Source organism: Peromyscus maniculatus, chromosome 22 (assembly GCF_049852395.1).
Source record: "Peromyscus maniculatus bairdii isolate BWxNUB_F1_BW_parent chromosome 22, HU_Pman_BW_mat_3.1, whole genome shotgun sequence".
Lineage (NCBI taxonomy): Eukaryota > Metazoa > Chordata > Mammalia > Rodentia > Cricetidae > Peromyscus > Peromyscus maniculatus.
Genome location: NC_134873.1, coordinates 14,094,408 through 14,116,421, shown reverse-complemented (window position 1 = coordinate 14,116,421; position 22,014 = coordinate 14,094,408). Strand labels below are relative to the sequence as shown.

At 46.2% G+C, this 22,014-nt stretch overlaps 1 protein-coding gene across 2 annotated transcripts in view; it reads right to left on the bottom strand.

Moving 5' to 3' along the window:
- Window positions 1-22,014, bottom strand: part of Myo1f (myosin IF) — a 53,003-nt gene that overhangs the window by 7,922 nt on the left and 23,067 nt on the right. The window contains exons 9-21 of one of the 2 annotated variants that reach the window (XM_006990866.2): window positions 20,429-20,561; window positions 20,074-20,270; window positions 17,324-17,404; window positions 17,098-17,184; window positions 15,623-15,709; window positions 15,033-15,200; window positions 13,257-13,342; window positions 10,409-10,490; window positions 8,473-8,579; window positions 7,359-7,457; window positions 7,112-7,256; window positions 2,456-2,570; window positions 2,199-2,368 (exon numbers count right to left, since the gene is read on the bottom strand). In XM_006990866.2, the coding sequence (XP_006990928.2) occupies window positions 2,199-2,368; window positions 2,456-2,570; window positions 7,112-7,256; window positions 7,359-7,457; window positions 8,473-8,579; window positions 10,409-10,490; window positions 13,257-13,342; window positions 15,033-15,200; window positions 15,623-15,709; window positions 17,098-17,184; window positions 17,324-17,404; window positions 20,074-20,270; window positions 20,429-20,561 (1,557 nt within the window). The remainder of the gene's footprint in view (window positions 1-2,198; window positions 2,369-2,455; window positions 2,571-7,111; window positions 7,257-7,358; window positions 7,458-8,472; window positions 8,580-10,408; window positions 10,491-13,256; window positions 13,343-15,032; window positions 15,201-15,622; window positions 15,710-17,097; window positions 17,185-17,323; window positions 17,405-20,073; window positions 20,271-20,428; window positions 20,562-22,014) is intronic. The other variant, XM_076559038.1, reaches the window with a different exon arrangement.

Here is a 22,014-nt window from a genome sequence, read left to right as displayed (position 1 = left end):
AGGAAGGCAGGTATGTGTCAGAACACCGTCAAAAGAATGATGCATGGGGAACGATGCCTTGGAGAACTGTGAGAGAGGCTCCAGCAAAAAAGGCAGAGGGCCTCTTACCTCAGGTGCATTTTGTTCTCTGGACTGTACTTGGACGTGACTTTGCACCTCTCGTGACAAACATTTATATTACTTTATAAGACATGCTTATTCTTTTTTGTTTGTTTGTTTGTTTGTTTTTTGGTTTTTTGAGACAGGGTTTCTCTGTTGTTTTGATGTCTGTACTGAATCTCACGCTGTTAGACCAAGCTGGCCTTGAACTCACAGAGATCCTCCTGGCTCTGCCTCCCAAGTGCTGGGATTAAAGGCATGTGCCACCGCCGCCTGGCCGACATGTTTATTCTTGTTAGATGTTAGAACATGACTCTAGAACTAAATCTGGTCAGTGTACCCTGAATCTCTGGATTTGGCTTCCTGCCTTGCTTTCAAGCTTTCCCGGATATAATCTATTGTATATGCCAAGCAATTGTGGTTAAATTGGTCTGTCCTAAGAAAGTTCTGGGAAAGGGCTCTGTTAATATTTAGTATGTACTTACTGATGTTTATTTATATGTTTTTCTGATCATGCTCTTCTGAACTCAAATAGCCTTTCTTGATCATTATTTTCTTTGTTACATTCTTGTATAAAAGCACACTGAAATCCTTCCACAGCATTAGACTGTAGTCTGCCCCATTCTTTCAGGTCCTCAGACACCCCCTCCCCAACGTGCATGTCCAGCAGACAAGATCTGCAGAGGTTGGCCCAAAATTCAACAATGATGGTTAGTTATATTTTAACAGTTATTTTGTGTGTGTCTGTGTATGTGTGGACATGTGCATGACCACCTGTGGAGTTGGTTCTCTCTCTCTACCAACTTGGTTCTAGGTATTGAATTCAGGTCTCAGGATTGGCAGCAAGTACCTTTATCTGCTGTGCTGTCTCTGGTCCCTGGTAGTTGGTTTTAATTGTCCATTTGGCACAATTTAGAATCACCTGGGAAGGGATTCTGTAGACTAGGTTGGTGTGTGGGTACGTCTGTGGGAAATTATCTTGATTACATTAATGAGGTGGGAAGATTATTTCATGAACTGTGCCTCAGGCTGAATAAAAAGGAGTAAGCCAGATACATGCATACATGCTTCAATTCATTGATTTCTGCTCTTGCTGTGGATGTAACTAGCTGCTTAAGGTTCCTGCCTTGACTCTCCCATGCTGATGGACTGTAGCCTGGAATTGTGAGCCAAATAAATCCTTCCTTCTGTAAGTTGCTTTTATCAGAGTATTTTATTGAGTAACAAAACTAAGACAGCAGATGTGGTGGTTTGAAAGAAAATGACCTCCAAAGGGAGTGGCCCTGGTGTATGGGCTACATGCCATATACAGCTGTGCATGTCTATAAGGGATTTTCTAGATTACGTTAATTGGTCATGATAATTAATCTGGTCATGATTTCTGGGACAGTCAGGCATGCACCTGTGAACAAGGCTCCCTTGGCCTGGTGAGAGTGTTTATATGGACAAGGTTATCAGAATCAAGTGAAAGTGTGTCCAATGGACAGGTGTATCTAAGCCAGGTGAGGGAAGTGGTCCTGTGGAATGGGCTTCTGGGCAAGGTGGATGTGTTGCAGTAGACAGATGTATCTGGCAAAACAAGAGTGTAGCTTATGGATAGGTGTGTCTGGGCTACACAAGGACAGGTTTGATAGACAGCTCCATTACCAGCTGTGGGAGTGTGGATGGGTGTGACAGTGCTACATGAAGTGTCTTTCCTCCCCCTTGGGGTTTCACATAGCTCAGGCTGCCCTGGAACTCACTATATAGTAGAAGATGACCTTGAAATCCTGGGATTTCAAGAGCTGGGATTGTAAACATTTGCTACCATGCCTGGTTTGTGTAATACTGGGGATGGAACCCAGAGTTTGTGCTAAGCAAATACTCTGCCAGCCCCATGAGGTAATGCTTGATGGACAGCAGTGTCTAACACAGTGGAGAATTTTCTTGTGGATAGATGTGTCTGAGCCTGGTGGGCGTGCCTCTGAGGAGAGATGTTTGGAGGCTAGGTGAATATACACCTGTGGATAGGTACATCTGGGTCCCATGTGTGGTATGCTTCTGGTGTGGGTACTAGGCAGAGGCACAGTCTCAAATGGGAACACCCACTCAGGTCTTACCTTGAAACGGCGGTCATACTTGGTGACTGAGTCGGCAAAGTCCACTCGTTCCCTTTTGGCCAGGAACTGGCGTAACTCAGGCCGCTCCTCCAGCCCCAGATAGTCCCCTACGAAGTTCCGGTTGATACTGTTTCGCCTGCGTTCCTTCTTGTTCAGTAGGATGTTGGAAGCTGTGAGGACACATGTGTGGTTGAAAGTCGTGGCCTCTCCTTAATCCTCCTGCCCCCAGACTGAGCCTCCTAATAGAGACTCCTCACCTTCTTCCCGCATCTCCTCATACTTTCGGACTGCTATGTGGCGCCGCCAGGCTTTCTGGATGGTGCGGGCAAAGCCGTCAAACTTTCTCTCTCGCATCTCTTCCAGGAGGAAAAGCTGGACAGAAGGGAAGGGTGTTGGCTCCTGGCATCTCCCAAGACCCTGATTTCCTATGGATCCTCCCGGATAGTTTCACTCTTGCTATGCAGCTGAGGACAACCTTGAACTCCTGATCCTCCTGCCTTTCCCTCTGAAGTGCTGGGAGGACAGGCATGCCCCATCACATCTGGTTTAAGGGTTGCTGGGCATAGAACCTACAGCTTTGTGCATACTAGCAAAGCACTCTGTCAACTGAGTCACATTCTCTCCACCCAAAATGGTTTTCACTTTCTCTTTATGACTGTACCCAGATGTGGTGGTATTGTGTTCTCCAAAATATTGTGTACCCTAATAAACTTATCTGGGGTCAGAGAACAGAAAAGCCACTAGATACTTAGGATAGGCAGTGGTCGCACACACCTTTAATCCTAGCATTCCAGAGGCAGAAATCCATGTGTTCAAGGATACAGCCAAGCATGCCTTTAATCCCAGAAAGTGAGCCTTTAATCCCAGGGAGGGGTGGTAGAAAGCAGAAAGTTATATAAGGCATGAGGACCAGAAACTAGAAGCATTTGGCTGGTTAAACATTTGGCTGGTTAAGCTTTCAGGCTTTCGAGCACAGTTCAGCTGAGAGCCATTGGGATGAGGACATAGAAGCTTCCAGTCTGAGGAAACAAGATCAGCTGAGAAGTTGGCCAGGTGAGGTTAGCTGTGGCTTATTCTGTCTCTCTGATCTTCCAGTATTCACCCCCAATACCTGGCTTCAGGTTTGATTTTATTAATAAGACTCTTTAAGATTTGAGCTACACCCAGAAGTCCTTCCCATTTTGGGGGCTCACACCCTCTGCATTAAATTAGCACAGGAGTGGTGTGCTAGAAATGTGGCACAGCAGTCAAGAGTACCTCTTGTAGAAGAGACAGGTTCAGTTCCCAGCACCCAGGTCCGGCAGCCCACAACCACCTGCAACTCCAGCTGCATGGGATCCAACATTCTCTTCTAGCCTCTGTGAGCATAGTTTCTCTCTCTCTCTCTCTCTCTCTCTCTCTCTCTCTCTCTCTCTCTCTCTCTCTCTCTCTCTCTCTCTTTCTGTGTGTGTGCGCGCGCGCGCGTGCGTGTGTGTGTGTGTGTGTGTGTGTGTGTGTGTGTGTGTGTGTGTGACAGGGTTTCTCTGTGTAGTTTTGGTGCCTATCCTGGGTCTCACTCTGTAGACCAGGCTGGTCTTGAACTCACAGAGATCTGCCTGGCCTCTGCCTCCCTAGTGCTGGGATTAAAGGGTGTGCCACCACCCCCCAGCTAGTCTTTATACATTCTTACCCTTTTTTCTTTTTAAAAGTTTTAAAATTGCGCGCGCGCGTGTGTGTGTGTGTGTGTGTGTGTGTGTGTGTGTGTGTGTGTGTGTTTTGCTGGGATGAACTCATCGAAGATATAAGACAGCTTTTGGGAGTCAGTTCTCGCCTTTTACCATGTGGGTACCAGGGATCAAATTCAGATGTCAAGCTTGGCAAGAGTCTTTATCCTGTGAGCAGCCCCGCCTTTTCTTTTAGCCTTTTTTCTCTACTTTTGTTTTTACTTTTAAAGATTTTTGTTTGTTTGGTGTTTTAAGACAGGGTTTCTTTTTTTTTTTTTTCTTTTTTCTTTTTTTGGTTTTTCGAGACAGGGTTTCTCTGTAGTTTTGTGCCTTTCCTGGAACTCACTTTGTAGACTAGGCTGGCCTCGAACTCACAGAGATCCACCTGCCTCTGCCTCCCAAGTGCTGGGATTAAAGGCATGTGCAACCACTACCCTGCTGGTTTATTTATTTTTCAATTAAAAGATTTGTTTATTTTTAATTTTATGTGTATGGGTGTTTTGCCCACATGAATATCTGTGCACCATGTGCATGCAGTGCCCAAGGAGGCGAGAAGTATGGATGGTTGTGAAACAGCATGTGGGTGCTGGGAACAAAATCCAGGTCCTCTGCAAGGGCTGTTAGTGCTCTTAACTGCTGAGCCATCTCTCCAGCCTATCTACTTTCGTTTTTTCTACTTTCATTTTACTAATTTTTTTTATTTGTTTGTTTATTTTGAGACAGGGTTTCTCTGTGTAGTTTGGTGCCTGTCCTGGATCTTACTCTGTAGACCAGGCTGGCCTCGAACTCACAGAAATCCTCCTGGCTCTGCCTCCTGAGTGCTGGGATTAAAGGCGTGCACCACCGCCTGGCCTTAAAATTCTTTTCAAATGAGTCAGTCACCATCCAACCCCCCACTCTCCCCAAAAAATTAGTTTTGGAGCTGGAGAGACAGACGTTCAGTGGTTAAGGGCCCTGGCTGTTTTTCCAGAGGACCCCGGATTTGTTTCCTACCAGTGACATGTTGACTCACCACTGTCTGTACCTCCAGTTCTGGGGGCATCTGATGCCCTCTTCTGGCCTCCACAGCTACTGCATGTACACAGACAAGCAGGCAAAACACGCACACACATAAAATAAGTAAAATCTTAAAAAAAATCTATCTATCTATCTATCTTTCTATGATTTATCTGTCTATCATCTGTCTATCTATCTATCTATCTATCTATCTATCTATCTATCTATCTATCTATCTATCTATCTATCTATCTATCTATCTATAGACATAGTCTTTGTACATGGCCATGGCTGTCCTGGAACTCACAATGTAGACCAGGCTGGCCTCCTGATTGGTGCAATTAAAGGGATGTGACTCAACACCCAGCTAGTGCACACCTTTAGTTCCAGTATACAGGTGAGTCTCTGTGAGTTCGAGGCTAGTCTGGTGTATGTAGCAAGTCCAGGCCAACTAAGGCTAAATAAGGAGACCTTATCAAAAGCAAAAAACTCAACAAGTAATTCAGTCTCTTTTTTTTTTTTTTACCAATTCTGATAAAAACTGACCACTAACTCATCATGTGTTAATTGTTCTTACCTAGTCGATTTCCCTAAAATCAAGATCTACACGCCAAAAATTTTGTCACAGTCAAATCTTCTTGGGACACTGAGCTGACATGGAACTCCCAGTCCTACTGCCTCAGCCTGAATGTTGCCATTGCAGTCACGAGCTACTATACCCAGGCTCAAACTTTATTTTTTCTTATATAGCTTTGCCAGATGGGCTGGGGATGTAGCTTAGTTGTGTGTTTGCCTAGCATGCACAAAGCCCTGGGTTCCATCCCCAGCACCACATTAAAAACAACAACAAAACCCAAAACAGCAACAACAACAAAACCTGTGGCTGTGGTGTGAGACTGATAGATAGTGGAGTGGAGGCCAGCCAGGGTTTCATGGGACCCTGTCTTGAGAAAAAAAAAAAGCTTTGGCCAAGCTGGGTTTGCTTGATGTATTTTTTTTCCTACTGTGTATCAGTTTTTGGAGGGTCAGTTTCTTCTAGAAATTTTGCCTGCAAGTAATTAGGAAGATGAGATATTCCTATTCTCTCTCTCTCTCTCTCTCTCTCTCTCTCTCTCTCTCTCTCTCTCTCTCTCTCTCTCATATATTATATATAATGTGCATGTATATCGGTATATATATTAGAGAGGGGGAGGAGAAGCCGAAGGGATGTTAGAAGAGCAGAAAGGATGAGAAAAGGAGTGAAGAAGGACAAAGGGGAAAGGGATCTCTGGATAAATGGTGGCTCTTTATTCCACCAAAGGGACACCACTACACTATACCATGTATTCTTCCTTTCCCAGACCTGGTCTCCAAAACAGGGCCTTTTCTGAGTACATGCTTATGTCCCAGGCACTGTGCAGGTGACTTCCTGCCTTGTCCAATCCTCATTCCAGTCCTGCAGGGTAGCTCTTGCTTTGTTCCTTTTCCATATGGGGAAACTGAGGCTTGGAGAGGTGACAAAGCCTGGTCAAGGTTACATGGTGGTGGTCTCATGGGGAGTACCCAAAGTCTCCCCTCCACCCTGTCAGGGTCTTGCTATATAGCTTATGATAGCTTTGAACTTGTGAGCCTCCTATTTCAGCCTCTGGAAGACTGGGATTGTAGGTATTGTATACTATCACACCCAGCACATGCACACTCTCTCTCTTTCTGTAGTGCTAGAGATGAAACCCAGGGCCTCCTAAATGTTAGGCAAATGCTCTGTCACTGAGCTGTATCCCCAACATCAACCTCAACCTCAGCTTTCCCTGCCTCCCATCTTCTTCCCTATTGATTGATTGATTTGGTTTTTCAAGACAGGGCTTCTCTGTGTAGCCATGGCTGTCCTGGAACTCTCTCTGTAGACCAGACTGGCTTCAAATTTAGAGATCCACCTGCCTCTGCCTCCCTAGTGCTGGGATTAAAGGTGTGTGCCACCATCACCTGGCTCCCTTTTTATTTTCTTATACTTTTATATTTCACCCTTTAAAATGTGTGTGTGTATGTCGTCTTTGTGTGTGCGTGTCTTTGTGTGTGTACGTGTGCTTGTGTCTGTGTGTGAGACAGTGTGGTACAGCAGTCTCATGGTGCATATGTGGAGGTCAGAGGAGGACATGTTTGTACAGTTTTCTCCATCCACCTTTATGTGAGTTCTGGGGATTGACCCAGAACATTTTCTCTCTCATGCACACTCACCGACTCTGGGTTCTTAACAAAGACCTTGGTACTCCCCATCTGGTACTGGTCTGGCTCCATGTTGACAGCACGAAGCAGGTGCTGGACACCCTGGCGTTCATCTCCACGCCACCGTGGCCATGTCTCAGGGGTCAGAATGGCATACCTGGAGGCAGAGGGTATGAAGGTGTGGGGGATTTGGAGCAGGCCTGTTGGTTGGACATTTCAGTAGGTGAGGCAGTCAAGGCAGGGAAGATGGGTGCCTCACCTCTGCAAGAACTTGGAGAACTGTCGACGGTAGGCAAAGCCTGCCCTTCGCACCCGGATGTTCTCTCTCAGGCCCAAGTACTCCACCTGGTGCTTCACCCTGTGTGAGTGAGGTGGCCTAAGTCCCAGAGAGTGGGAGCTGCCCAGAGCAGACTTGGGCCATGGGGCCTAGATTTGTGGTAGGTGCATCTCATGGGCTGGTCTGTCTGTCTGTCTATCTGCCTGCCTGTCTGTCTGTCTCTCATCTCATGGATTGGTCTGTCTGTTTCTCTTTCTCATCTATAATTCTATCATCTATCCATCCTTCTATCTAGATCTATCAATCATCTATCTATCTATCTATCTATCTATCTATCTATCTATCTATCTATCTATCTATCTATCTATCTATCATCTATCTCTATCTGTCATCAGCCTATATATGACCTATCTATGGCCTACATATCTATCTGTCTGTCTGTCTATGGCCAGTATCTCTCTTTGCAGCCTAGGTTTCCCTTGAATATGTGATCCTCCAGCCTCTACCTCCAAGGCTGAGAATAAACATGTGAGCCACCATGCCTAGCTCGGATGTGGTTTAGATGGTGAGTTTTGAGGTCTAAGAGGTTTCTTAGCTTAGTTTGGGAACCAAATCTTGGACTAAGACCTGAGGGAGAGGTCTGGGCTCATCTCGGAGGTTGGTTCTAGGATCAGTTCTGGGTCTGAGAAATTGGGTTTGAGTTCTCTCACAGCCAGTCTAGGTTTACCTGGGGATTGGGGAGGTGCCTCCATCAGTTCTATCTATAACTTTGGGGCTCCAGAGGTTTTACAATTTTAAAGTTTATTTTTGTTGGTGTGTGTGTGTGTGTGCACATGGCAGTTAGAGGGCAACTTGCAGGTGTTGGTTCATTCCTTCCACTTCGTGGAGCTCAGGATTAAACCCAGATTATCAGGTTGGCAGCAAACATCTTTACCTGCTGGGCTGTCTCACTGACCCCTTAGAGGATTTTGAGGTGGTCTTAGAGTCCAGCCTGGAGTGGTCCTAAAGTTGGTACTTTGTCTGTGAGTCAAATGTAAGTGGCTGGTCCAAGGGGTGCATAGATCTGGTGTGTAATGTGAAGGGGTGGTCAGTTCACCTGCTCTCTTCCCAGTCCCGGGGCCGCTTGGTCTCATTGGGTTTGATGCAGCGGATATAGTGGGGTGTGCACTTCTTTAGCGTAGACACCAGGTCATTGGCTTGTTTCTGAGGCAGAGGAAAGGGCAGGGGTGAGGAAGGCTTGAGGATGGGTCCCCTGGCTCTCCCCATTCAAGAAACAGACTCGTCCAAGATGGGGGAGCCTGACTGGGCAGCCACAAGTGTGTATACCTCTTTAAGCTCCCACCATGAGGGCTGATATTGTGTATCTACCCAGCTCTTAAACCCCAAACTTGGGAGTCCTCGTGTCTGCTACACTTACCACATAGCTTAACACATAGTAAGTATTTAGAAGATGTTTGATGACTGAGTAATAGAAAAACTAGAACAACTACCGCCCAGACTTCCTGCCTGTCTTCAAGGGGACAGCGACTTTGGAAATAAGGAACTTGAATGTGCGGGTGGGGGGGGCTTAGTCTTGGGTTCTTAGGTAATGCATTTTAGTCATTTGGGGAAAGCTGTGGGGCCAAGTGGGAAGACTAGGGAAGTGACATGAGATATTCAGGTTCAAATTCTGCTGTGTGACCTACGGCTGCCCCTTTCTGATCTGTGGCATCTCCATCTGCCAAGTGGGACTGCGTTAATTTCTTGTATGTGTGAGGATCCTGCATTGGCTACCATCACAAAGTCCTCAAAAATGATTGTGAATGTGGGCTTAGGATTCGACCCCATGCTCACTGCAGCATTATTCACCCTCAGCAGCTGAGAAGGTGGATCCAGCTCTTCTGCACAGTGAATGAAAAAAATGAATGTAACATGGTACATCCACACAGTGGGATAATATTCAGCCTTAAGAAGGAAGGACTTTCTGACACAAACTCCAGCATGGATAGGCCCTGAGTACATTATGTGAGTAATGTTAGCCAGAAACGCTCTAGGTGATGCCACTCACAAGAAGTCCTTAGACCCACCAGATCTTTTTTTTTTCCTTTTTTTTTTTTTTTTAAAGATATATTTATTTGTTATGTATACAATGTTCTGTCTGCACGTATGCCTGCAGGCCAGAAGAGGGCACCAGATCTCATTACAGATGGTTGTGAGCCACCATGTGGTTGCTGGGAATTGAACTCAGGACCTCTGGAAGAGCAGTCAGTGCTCTTAACCTCTGAGCCATCTCTCCAGCCCAACCCACCAGATCTTTATGGACAGAAACTAGGATGATAGGAGCCTGGGGTTAGGAATTTGGTTGTGAATGGGGACAGAGTTTGAATTTGGAAAGATGAGAAAGTTTGGAGATGGCTGATGGGGATGGCTGTGAACATAGTCAGTGTCACTGAACTGCACACTTAAAATGGGTGAGATAGCTGTTCTAATATATATATATATGTATGTATGTATATATATATGTATGTATATGTATATATGTATATATATATGTATTTACATCTTTTAAAAGAAGTGATGTGGGAAGTATAACCCAAGCATAGCATGCATACTTAGCATGTGCAAGACCTGGGTTCTGTCTCCAAGCACAGGAAGGAAGGGAGGGAGAAAGGAAAGTTGGAGGGACAGAAAGAGAGAAAGGAGGGGGGAAAGAGCCTTAGATAAGGGTGGGGAAGGAAAGGTGGAAGGAAGGGGAGAGGGAGGGAGGGGGAGAGGGAAGAAGGGAAAGAGATGGGAAGTGAAGGAAAGAGGGAGAGGAGGGATGAAGACAGGGAGAGAAAGGGGGAGAGGGAAATGAAGGGAGTAAAGGAAGGAAAGACAGATGGACCAAACATTGTTCAATCTTTCTCCCAAAACCCAGAGCTGAAGGAAGACCCTATAGGCCAGAGGGTGCCAGAGACATTGAAAACCCAAACAGTAGGGAACAGATGTTGAAACAAGGAGAGAAAGAGTCTGGACTTGCCTTTCCTGTCCCTTCCCACCACCAGGCCCACCTTGATCTTGGATCCAGCAGTACTGGGGCGGCCTTTCTTGTCTACATCCAGCTTCTCAGGAAAAAGCATCCGTAGGAAGGCCCTAGGCAGGAGAAAGGAGTGCATGGGAATGCAGACAGACTCTGGGGCATCCTCCTTCTTCCCCCAGAGTTGGAGGTGCTATGGAACAATCTTTGTACACTGTAAATATGCATTGCTCTCATTCTTAATAAAAAGCTGATTGGCCAATAGCTGGACAGGAAGAGATTGGCTGAGACAACCTGGCATAGAGAGAATGCTGAGAGGAAGAAGGACCAGTCAGAGGAGTCACCAGCCAGCCAGAGAGTAAGCAAGACATGCCGGAGAGGTAAATGTCATGAACCTTGGGGCATCATATAGATTAATAGAAATGGGTTAATTTATTTGTAAGAGCTAGTTAGTAATAAGCCTGAGCTATCAGCTGAGCATTAATAATTTATATTGTCTCTTGTGGTTATTTGGGAGCAAGTGCTGGAATACAGAAAAACTCCACCTACATGTAGGGGATGCCTCAGTGACAAGATGCAAATAGGGTTCTCCCTGGATGTGGGCATGGACTATGAGGTTGGCACTGTCTCTCAGGTCTCTGGATTTATCTGCACTTTTTAGTCTTACTCTTTTTTGAAGTTTCGTCTTTTTTTTTTTTTTTTTTAAGATTCATTTATTTATTACGTATACAGTGTTCTGTTTGCATGTGTCCCTGCAGGCCAGAAGAGGGAGCCAGATCTCATTACAGATGGTTGCGAGCTACCATGTGGGTGCTGGGAATTGAACTCAGGACCTCTGGAAGAACAGCCAGTGTTCTTAACCTCTGAGCCATCTCTCCAGCCCGGTAATAGCAATCTTACAGTATGTTAAATACAACAGAAACATGTGCAGCTGTGGGGGTGCACACCTGTCATCCCAGCACTTAGGTGGAGACAGGAGAAGTTCAAGTTCATCCTTAGCTACATAGTGGGTTCAAGGCCAGCTTGGGCTATATGAGACTTTTTTTTTTCTCTGACAGGATCTTTCTGCATAGCCCTGGCTCTCTTCTGTCCTGGAACTCACTATACAGACTAGACTGGCGTTGAACTCACAGAAATCTGTTTGCCTTTGCTCCCGAGTGCTGGGATTAAAAGTGTGCACCACCATGCAAGCATGAGAGAGAACCCTGTCTTAAAACAACAGCTGGGATACAGCTTAGTTGGTAGGTGGTTGCCTTGCATGAACACAGACTGGGTTCTGTTTTCAGCACCACATATACCAAGCACAGCCGTGTATGCCAATAGTCTGAGTACTGAGGTTGAATGATTAGAAGTTCAAGGTCACTCTTGGTTACATAGTAAGTTTGAGGTCAGCCGAGGCTCCATAAGATCCACCCAAATAAATAAACAAATAGAAAAATATATCAATTGGAAAAGTGTCTTGGGCAACAGAGGCATGTCTCCTTTAAGAAGCCATCCTACAGGTACACATTTGCATATGATGTATGCAAAGAAATGTGCAGAGCAGCTAGGAGTAGTGGTGGATGCCTTTAATCCAGCCTCCTTTGGCAGATAGATCCCTATGAGTTTGAGAACAACCTGGTCTATATAGCAAGTTCCAGGCCAGCCAGAGACACGTAGCAATACCTTGTCTCAACAAAACAAAACAAAAACAAACACAAAACCACCCCCTAAAAAATGTGCACAGGGTCTGGGGAGCTGGGTCACTTGATAAAGTATTTGCTATGTAAACATGAAGAACTGAGTTCAAGCCCCAGAACCCATGTCCTGTTCTGAGACGAGTGCATGCTGATTCAAGAACCTTACCTGCATGCCTCCCTTTTTGCCTATTGATTTATTTACACAAGGTTTTTGTGTGAGTGTAGGTGCATTTGGGTGGAGGTCAAAGGACAACCTTTGAATGTTCCTTGCCTTTTCAACTTGAGATAGTCTCTTCATAAGCCAGGCAGAGAGTTGGGAGATTCTGGGGTCTTCACTTACCATTTCCCCATAGGTCTGTTTGCCTACAGATGCTTGCTTATGTCAGTATGTCCAGCTTACGTGGAATCTGGGGATCCAAATTCAGGGCTGAACTGTCCATCAGGCTTGTGCAGCAAGTGCTTTGCCTACTGAGCTCTCTCCCCTGTCCTGTTTATATGTCATGTAGCTCAAGCTCAAGCTCAATATATAGCTGAGAAGACCTTGAGTTCCCAGGCTTTGACCTCTACTCTGTAAGTGCTGGGATGATGGGTGTATGACATCACATCTGGTTTTCTGTGGTACTGGGGATGGAACCAAGGACTTCCTGTATTTTAGGCATGAAATCTACCAACTGAGCTACACCCCAAGGCCCTCTCCTTTTGAGGCAGGGTCTCGTGGAGCCCAGGATGGCCCTGAACTCACCTCCTACCTCCCACCTCCACCTCCTGAGTGTACAGCTATGTCTAGTTTATACAGTACTGGGGAGGGAACCCAGGGCTTGCCTAGCATACCATCTGATCTATGTCCCCAGACCTGTAATGTGTTTTCACTTTGCTTAAAGGGCAACTATCCAACCACTGGACTGTTGGGATTGCAGGGAGTCACTATGGGTGAGACATGAAGGGAACTGAGCTCAGGGGCTTCTCCTGGGGAGGGACCCAGAGTCAGTAGATCAGGGTTTGGGAATTGCTTTTCTTTTTCTGTTCTAGAACTGGAATGCAAGCCCCCACACTCTAGGGGGGGCACTCATCACTGAGTTATACCCTCAGCCTTCAGAGTTTTAGATCAGAGCTGTGTCTTAGCCATGGTCACAAAGTCCATAGCACACCAAGTTATGGAGAAGACATAGGAGTTCTGCCCAGAGGCTGCACAAGACTACTCACTGGTCACTGGACTGCATCAGTTCTATAAGGTCAGAGAACAGTACGTCTCGATTCCTCTCACAGAAGCCACTGACATCATAGGAGACCTGGAGGTGGAGGGAGACAGCGTTGAGGATGAGAAGCATAGAGTTTCATGTGTGGATGTGAGGGCAGGTGGCCTGTTCAGGGCCAAGAGGACTGGGGTTATGTGCAGTTAGAAGAAATGTGATTTCAAATGGTAGGTTGTAATCTATTGTTTGAGTCCTGGCTCCCCAGAAGTCTAATGTTCAACTGAAGCTGGAAGATGAAGGCTGGAGTTGGAGGTAAGGGGAGATGCCCAGGTTGATGGTCAGGGCTGAAGTTTTGATCAGTAGCAGGGAAAGGTGGGAAGTCATAGGCCAAATTCGAGGGTAGGGGACTGAAGCTAGGACAGCTCCCTGGGTGCTGCCAGTGAGATTAGGCTGGATATTTGTCTTAGTATGTGTGCAGTCCTGAAGTTGATGTTGGCTGTCTTCCTCAGTGACTCTCCATCTTTGTTGGTGTTGGGGTTGGGGGAGTCAGGGTTTCTCACTGAACCTAGAACTTGCTGATTGGCTAAACTGGCTGGCCAACAAGTCCCAGGCTAACCTGGCTGGCCAATCCTGTCTCCAGGCTGCCAGTGCTGGAGCAAGCCACTGTGTCTGGTTTTTATGTGGGTGCTGGTGGGTATCTGGATTCTGGTCCTCATGCTTACAATTTACTGATCTATCTCCTTAGCTCCCAGAATATTTTTGTTTATTTGTTTGTTTTTGAGACAGGGTCTCACTGTGTAGCCCACCTGGCCTGGAACTCACTTTGTAGGCCAGGCTGCCCTTGAATTTAAAGAGATCTGCCTCTGCTTCCAGAATTCTGGAGTTAAAGGCATATGTCACCATGATGGGCTTTATATATATACATATATATATATATATATGTTTATTTTGGGTTTCTTCTCTCTCTCTCTCTCTCTCTCTCTCTCTCTCTCTCTCTCTCTCTCTCTCTCTCTCTCTCTCTCTCTCCCCCCCCCAAGGTATCAGGTAGTTCAGGATGGCCTCAAAGTCCCTATATAGCCAAGGATGGCTCTGCTCTTTCTGTTTCCATTTTCCAAGTGCTGGGATTATAGATGTGTGTGGCTATCTTGGGGCTAGTTTGTTATTTGGAGTTTGGGCAGTGGATTTTTGGGGAAAGGTGGTTCAGTCTGGAAGGTGGCCTGGGGTTGCTGTTTCAAGTGAGATCTTTTAGTGGTCTTCCTCCTGGCTTTTCCAGGCCTGGCTGAGGAACACAGACAATACCTCTCAGGGCATCTGGGACTATTTGCTACCCCTGCTGAGGTTGTGGGAACAGCCAGAAAACTCTTGGGAAGGTGGCTATAGCTTGGGTCAGAAACTAGGGCATTCCTGTAGCCTCAGGTAGGGGTGAGGCTCCAGCCCATTTTGTTTGTAACGGGTCTGGGGAACTGTGCATGTGTTTCCGTCAGAGGGTTATATTGAGCACTGCAGTGTGTGTGCCAGCATAGAAGAACCGTGGTGACCTATTGTCCCAATTGGGTTCCATCTGTCTTATCTGTTAGGAGCTACCTTGTTAATTGGGTAAACCGATTAGAGGCCGGTATGTGTCTGCAGCCCTGACTGGGGACACATGGCGGGTGTCTAGGCGGTTTGAGGGAAAGGCCCTGGTTCTGGTCAGCAGGGGGCGCTCTGGAGGAAGCATTTAGTCAGAAGGCTAGGATTTGCAAACTTGGAACCTCTGGGGTTTGTGAGGGAAGGGGGTTCCACGCACTTTGCCTGCATAGTGATGGATGACGAAACCCGCGCTCCAGCTGTTGAAGTGTTCGTGTGTGCCCACTGCAGCTTGCATCTTTTGCAGCAGCGTCTGGTCCGCGCCGCCGCCGGTGGCGTGCATCGTGGCGCACACATCATCTAGCACGCTCATGATGCCTGGGGGGTTCTGAGGGGAGCAGAGATCCGGCTCAGCCTGGCTGGGCTCCTCCATGAGTAAGCTGGGGGGCTGGTAGGGGACTCCTAAATACAAGCTCAAATTGTGAACTTTCTCTACTCTTTTTCCTCCCCTTCCCTCTGCCCTCCCCCTGCCTTTTCTCTCTTCTCCCCCCACCCTGGAGTGCAGGGAATCCATGCCCCTTTCCCTTCCCCACACTGGTATCACTTGGAGGGATTTCCGTGACGCTGAAAATGTTACCTATGGGAGTGTTTGCTGAGTGAATAAAACAAAGGTGAACAGGTGGGCAGAAGAATCAATGGATGGGGTGGCTAGAAGATATTTGGGCCCCCTAGGATATCATAAACCCTTTCCAGACACACTGATTCAGCTCTGAAGCCCGGTGAGATTCCTAAAGTCAGCTCAGTCCTCACCAGCTTGTTTTCGATGAGGTCACACACGACTTTGTTGTTGAAGTATTCGATGGGGGTCCAGCGGATGCCCTCCTGCACATACTCCTCCTGGGGGCGGGGGAATAAGACAGTGTGGGACCTGCCTCACTCCCCCTACCCCCATCTTATCACTTATCCTCGGAAGGTATCCCTGCCTCAGGTCCCCACTGACCTGCTGCCAGCGGGAGTTGTAAATAAATATCCCAGTGCCCTCATTCCTTTCCTAGACCAACTCTGGTGTTTTGTGACACCTCCTTTGGGACTCATTAGAATTGGGGAACAGTTGCAAACATAACCTGCTCAGAAAGACCCTATTTGGACTTTGGCCTCTTTTTATTTCTTTGAGATGGCTCTCATGTAGCCCAGGCTGCCCTTGAACTCAATACACAGCCAAGGATGACCTTGGACTCCTCTTGCCTCCACCTTTGAGTGCTGGGATGACAACTGTGCACTATAACCTGGTTTATGTGGTACTGGGGATGGAACCCAGGGCTCTGTGTGTGTGAGTCAAGCCATTCTACCCACTGAGCTACATCCCCAGCCTGGGTTCTTCTAAAATTTATTTTAAATCACCTTTTTCATTGCCCACCCCCCTTTTTTTGACCCTGAACCCTTGCCTCAGGCTCTGAATTTAAGAAAGAGGCAAAATCAAAGCAGATTTGTTTTCTTTTTCAGATGCTGGGGTTGGAACCTAGCAAGCCAGGCTACTACTGATCTATACACTCAAGAGTCCTTGGCAGAGATTTCTGCGTTGTCCCTAGCTTCTTTACCCATATGTCAAACAGTATCTGGCACAAAGCAGTTGCTTAAACAACTGTCTCTTTTCATTTTCTTCTTTTCTTTCTCTCTCTCTCTTTCTTTCTTTCTTTCTTTCTTTCTTTCTTTCTTTCTTTCTTTCTTTCTTTCTTTCTTTCTTCCTTGCTTTCTTTTTTCTTTCCTTCCTTCCTTCCATCCTCCCTCCCTTCCTTCCTTCCTTTCTTTTCTTTTCTTTTCTTTTTTTTTTTTGAGACAGGGTCTTTCTATGTAGCCCTGGCTGTCTTAGAACTCTCTATGTAGATCACAGAGATCTACCTGCCTCTGACTTGTGAGTGAGTGTTGGGATTAAACATGTTCACTATTACATCTAGCTCCATTTTTCAAGATGGGGTCTCATTAGACATTCATGCTTTGGCCTCCTGAGTGCTGGAATGACAGGCATGCACTACCACGCTCAGTTTATCCAGGTGGGGATGGCTTCGTACATGCTAGGCAAGTGCTCTCTACCAACTGAGCAGTATCTCCAGCCTCGCTTTTCTCTTTATAAATTGATTATGTCTGGTATTTTGTTATAGTAACAGAAATCTAACTAACACAGTGAGCAGAGAGAGGTGGGAATGGATTTGTGTGTGGGGTCCCAAGTGACTTAGTAACCCTTATACTTGAAGTCCTGTCTTCTGCCACTTGGCTGCCCTGCCCACCTGTTCCGCCTTCAGGGTGAGCTCAATAAAAATCTGTTGCAGCTTTTCATTGACGAAGTTGATGCAGAACTGCTCAAAGCCATTTTTCTGCCAAGGAAGGAAAAGGGCCTTTCTGTTAGTGGACTGTGCTGGAATCTTTGGCAAGCATTGGGTAAGTCCAGGATGACAGGCAGAATAGGGCTGGGCTGAGGATAAGGGGATGGGGGCGGGGGATCCTGTGCCAAACCTGGAAGATTTCAAAGCCGTAGATGTCAAGGACACCGATACTATACTCTTCCTGAGGCTTCTGCATAGCACGGTTGATGGCCTATGGGCAGATGGAAATGGGGCTAGTGGGCATGTGGCTAAACCCATGCCACCAATCACCATCCTCTTGTTATGTTTTGAAAACTGCTTGTTTCCCCAATTTGTATGTGTGTGCATTTGTGCACACATGTATGTGGAGACCAGAGGAGGGTACTGGTCTGACATGGCAGCTCCACAGAGAGAATCTGATGTACCATGTGGGCACCTGCACATATGTGTCATACATTCACTCATGTCCAGCCTGGATTACTGGAGACCCTATCTCAAACAAACAAAAACAAACAGACAGACTTGTAATAGCAAATACTAGGGCCTGGGCATGTGGTAGGGCACTTTGTATAGTATACACTAATCCCTAGATTCCATCTCCATTACCACAAAATTAATACCACTGGAGTTTGATTATCTGTAATTGGAAATGTTTAGGCCAAACAGTGTTTTTGCATTTTAGTTTTGAGAAACGTGCAGTATCTTGAGCATGAGATCAAAGATTGTTTTTTTTATTTATTTGTTTGAGATAGTCACTCTATGTTGCTTTGGTTGACCTGGAACTCGCTATGTAGACCAGGCTGCCCTCACAGAGATCTGCCTGGATCTGCCTGCTTCTGCTCCTGCAGGATGGTATTAAATGCATGTTCCACCATGCCCAACAAGACTCAAGTTTAAACATGAAATTCACTTACACTTCATATATACTTTATGCACTACTTTTAGTGCACTTTTTTGTTTTAAAGATTTATTTATTTTTATGTTATGAGTATGGGTATTTTGTCTACATGAATGAATGTCTGTAAACAATATGCATGCAGTTCAAGAAGAGGCCAGAAGAGGGCGAATGATCCCCCTGGAACTGGAGTTATGGGTGGTTGGTTGTGAGCCACCACGTGGGTGCTGGTTATTGAACCTGGCTTCTAGAAGAGCAGTATTCTCTCCGAACTACTGAGCCCTATAGCTAGGTTTTAACTGTGAGCCATGCATGGGGTCTGAGGTGGAATTTTCCACTTGTAGTTTCATGTTGGTGTTCAAAAGTTTGGAATTTTGAAGTATTTTACATTTAGGATTTTCAAATTAGGGATGTTCAGCCTATACCTTTTAGGAACTTCCCTGCTCCTTTCTTGTGTGTGTGTGTGCTCATGTGTGTACATTTGCCATGTCAGAGATAGAACCCAGGACCTTTTATCACTGAACAACACCTTCTATCCTTATGGGAATTTTTAAAAATATATATTTAAAAAGTCACTTTACATACATAAAATGCTGGAGGAGACTTGGCATATACATTTGTATGTGAGTTTGTATTTGTACATAGGTGTGTGTGTTGAAGTGTGCATATACATACATTTGTGTGCACGTGGAAGCCAGAGAACAGCCTTGGATGCTGCTCCTCAGGTACTATTTATCTTGGTTTTTGTTTTTAGTTTTTCATTTGATACAGGCTCTCTTCAAGGTCTGGACCTCTCCAAGTAGGTGAGGCAGGGGGGCGGGGATCTACCTCTTTCTACCTCCCCAGCTCTAGGATTCTAAGTGCACTATACCTGGCCTAACAGTTTCTGAAGTTACATTTATTTATGAGAGAGAGAGAGAGAGAGAGAGAGAGAGAGAGAGAGAGAGAGAGAGAGAGAGAGAGAGAGAACGAGAACACTTGCATGCCATAGTGTGCATAAGGAGGTCAGTAGACAGTTTAAAGGAGTCTATTCTCTCTGTTCATCATGTGGGTTCTGGTGTTCAAACTCAGGTCCTCAGCCTAGGTGAGACACTGAGCCATCTCACCAGCTTCATGCCTGGCTTTTAAAAAATGTAGGTGCTGGGCTGGCAAGATGGCTCAGTGGGTAAAGATGTTTGATGACAAGCCAGATGATGTGAGTTTGATCTCAGGAACCCATATGGTGGAAGGAGAGAACCAAGTCCCTCAAGCTGACTTCTAGCATCCACATACATGTTGCAGCGTGCATACACACATGCACACAAAGTAAATAAATGAATGTAATAAATTTAAATGTGGGTTCTGGTGATGGAATTCATGTCCTCATGCTTGCAAAGCAAGCATTTCATCAACAGAGGTCTCTCTTCAACCCCTACTTTAAAAAAAAGTCAGGCATAGTGGTGCACACCTTTAGTCCCAGCACTCAGGAGAAAGAAACGCCAATCTCTGTGAGTTTGATGCCAGCCTTGTCTCCATAGAGTTCCAGGCTGGGCTACATAGTGAGATCCTGTCTCAAAATAATAAATAAATAAATGAAAAAAGAAAACCCATAGGGTCGTTCTATGCAGCCCAAACTGGCCTTGCACTCATAATCTTCCTGCCTCAGGCTCCTGAGTGCTGGGATTACAGGTGTGTATCACCATGTCTGGCTCCACTAACTGTTATATGTTTGTTAGTACTGTGATCATCACTGGCCCTGATATGTAATGTTCCCTTCCACTCACCTCACCCAACCACTTTGTCTCCTTGACAACCATCTTAGCTCTCAAACATACCCACCCCTCTCTATCACCATCACGGTGATGGGACCTGGAGGGCTGATTGTCTGAGCTGAAAGTTGCACTTCACTTCCTCAGGAATTGGTGAGATGGACAAGTCAAGCCTGTCTTCCCACTTGTCTGTCCAAATGCCATGGGCTTGTTAAACACCAGGCATCCAAAAGAATTTCCAGCACTAGTCCCACTCACCTCCACCAGGAAGTCGAAGAGGCGGGCATAGAGTCCCTTGGCCAGTGCATCACGAGTGTAGGTTGCCTGTTCCACATTGAGGGTCACATCAATGGACTCACTTCGTCCACCCCATTTGCTGTCCATCTTACGGCTGGTCAGCTTCTCTTGCAGCCGCCCACTGTCTATTCCCAGCAGGTAGGCTGGGAAGGCCAAGACTGCCAGGCCAGAGCAAAAGGAAGCAGCTGGTCAGGCTCTAAGGGCATAGGAACTTCCCCAGTGACACTAACATGGTTCTCTTGGGATTGGAAATGGCAAGAAGAGCAGTCCTAATGCATGAGGCTGATACCCAACTCTCCATAGCACCCACACTCACGGTCTGCACTCTCCACCCGTGCATAGTTCCCTTCTTCACAGAAGCTGATGTTACCCAGGTGCAAGATTCCTGCCACGAGCTGCAAGACGAGCTGCTGCACACTAGTCGGAATTCCGATGACTTGCATGGCATTCTGTGGGCACAACAGGGACAGCTTATGTCACCAAATTTGGTTTCCACCCTGACTGCAGAATTAGACTCCTGGGCTCATGGCATGGACTTAGGGAGACAAGACATTTGGATGCCTGATTTTGCTTTGTGTGTGTGCTCAGCATGTGTGTTCATGTATGTGTGTGGAGGCCAGAGGTCAACCTTGGGTGTCATTCCTCAGGTACCATCTATCTTGTTTTTCTCATTGGACTGGAACTTGACAAATAGCTGAGGCTGGCTGGTGAGCCCCAGTAATCTTGACTTTTGCCTTGATAGCACTGGGGTTACAAGCTGTTGCCATCATGCTTGGCATTTTAATTCTCATTCTCTCTCTCTCTCTCTCTCTCTCTCTCTCTCTCTCTCTCTCTCTCTCTCTCTCTCTCTCAATTTTTTCTCTCTCTCCCTCCCTTCCTTCCTTCCTTTTTTTAAAGTTTTATTTATTTACTATGTATACAGTGTTTTGCCTGCATGCCAGAAAAGGGCACCAGATCTCATTATAGATGGCTGTGAGTCACCATGTGGTTGCTGGGAATTGAACTCAGGACTCTGGAAGAATAGATAGTGCTCTTAACCTCTGAGCCATCTCTCCAGCCCATTTTAATTTTCTCATTGAGTACTGGGGATTGAACTTGCATGGCAAATACTTTACTAATTGAAACATCTCCCCAACCACCTGATTTGCCTTGTGTGTATGTAGTGTATGGGTGTTTGTGCATGTGTATGGATGCACATGTATGTGTAAATGCAAGTGCACTCAGAGGCTGGAGGTTTACATTAGGTGTATTCCTCTATTGTTCTCCAAGTTTAAAAAGTGTGTGTGTGGATTCATATGTGTGCCACAGCATTCTGGAGGTCAGAGGACAATCTGCAGCTATCCATTCTTCATTTTTCCACTCAGTTTGAGACAGACGGTCATTGCTGCTGCATAAGCTAAGCTAACTGGCTCATGAGCTGCTGGACATTCTCCTATCTCACCCTTCTGTTCTCCACAGAAGCACTGGGGTTACATACGCTTGTAATCCAGCTTTTATGTGGGTTCAGGAAATCCAAACTCAGCTCATCGGGCTTGTCTTCCAAGTGCTCCTACCTTCTGAACCTTCTTCCCAGATCTTCATGTTCGTTTTGAGACAGAGTTTCTAGTCTGTCTAGTCCTGAAGCTCACTGATTTGACCAGACCAGATGGCCAGCAAACCCTGGGGATCTGGCTGTCTCTGCAGCCCCAGTGCTGGAATATAATCATGTGCTGCCATACCCACCTTTTTTTCATGTGGGTTCTGGGGATCAAACTTAGGTCCTTATGCTTGTACAGCAAGCACTTTACCCACTGAGTCCTTTCTTTGGCTTTGTGATTTGCCCTTTTTATCTAGTTGCTGTATAACTTTGGATAAGTGCCTGCACCTTTCTGTGTCTCAGTTTCCTTATTTGTAACATGAAAA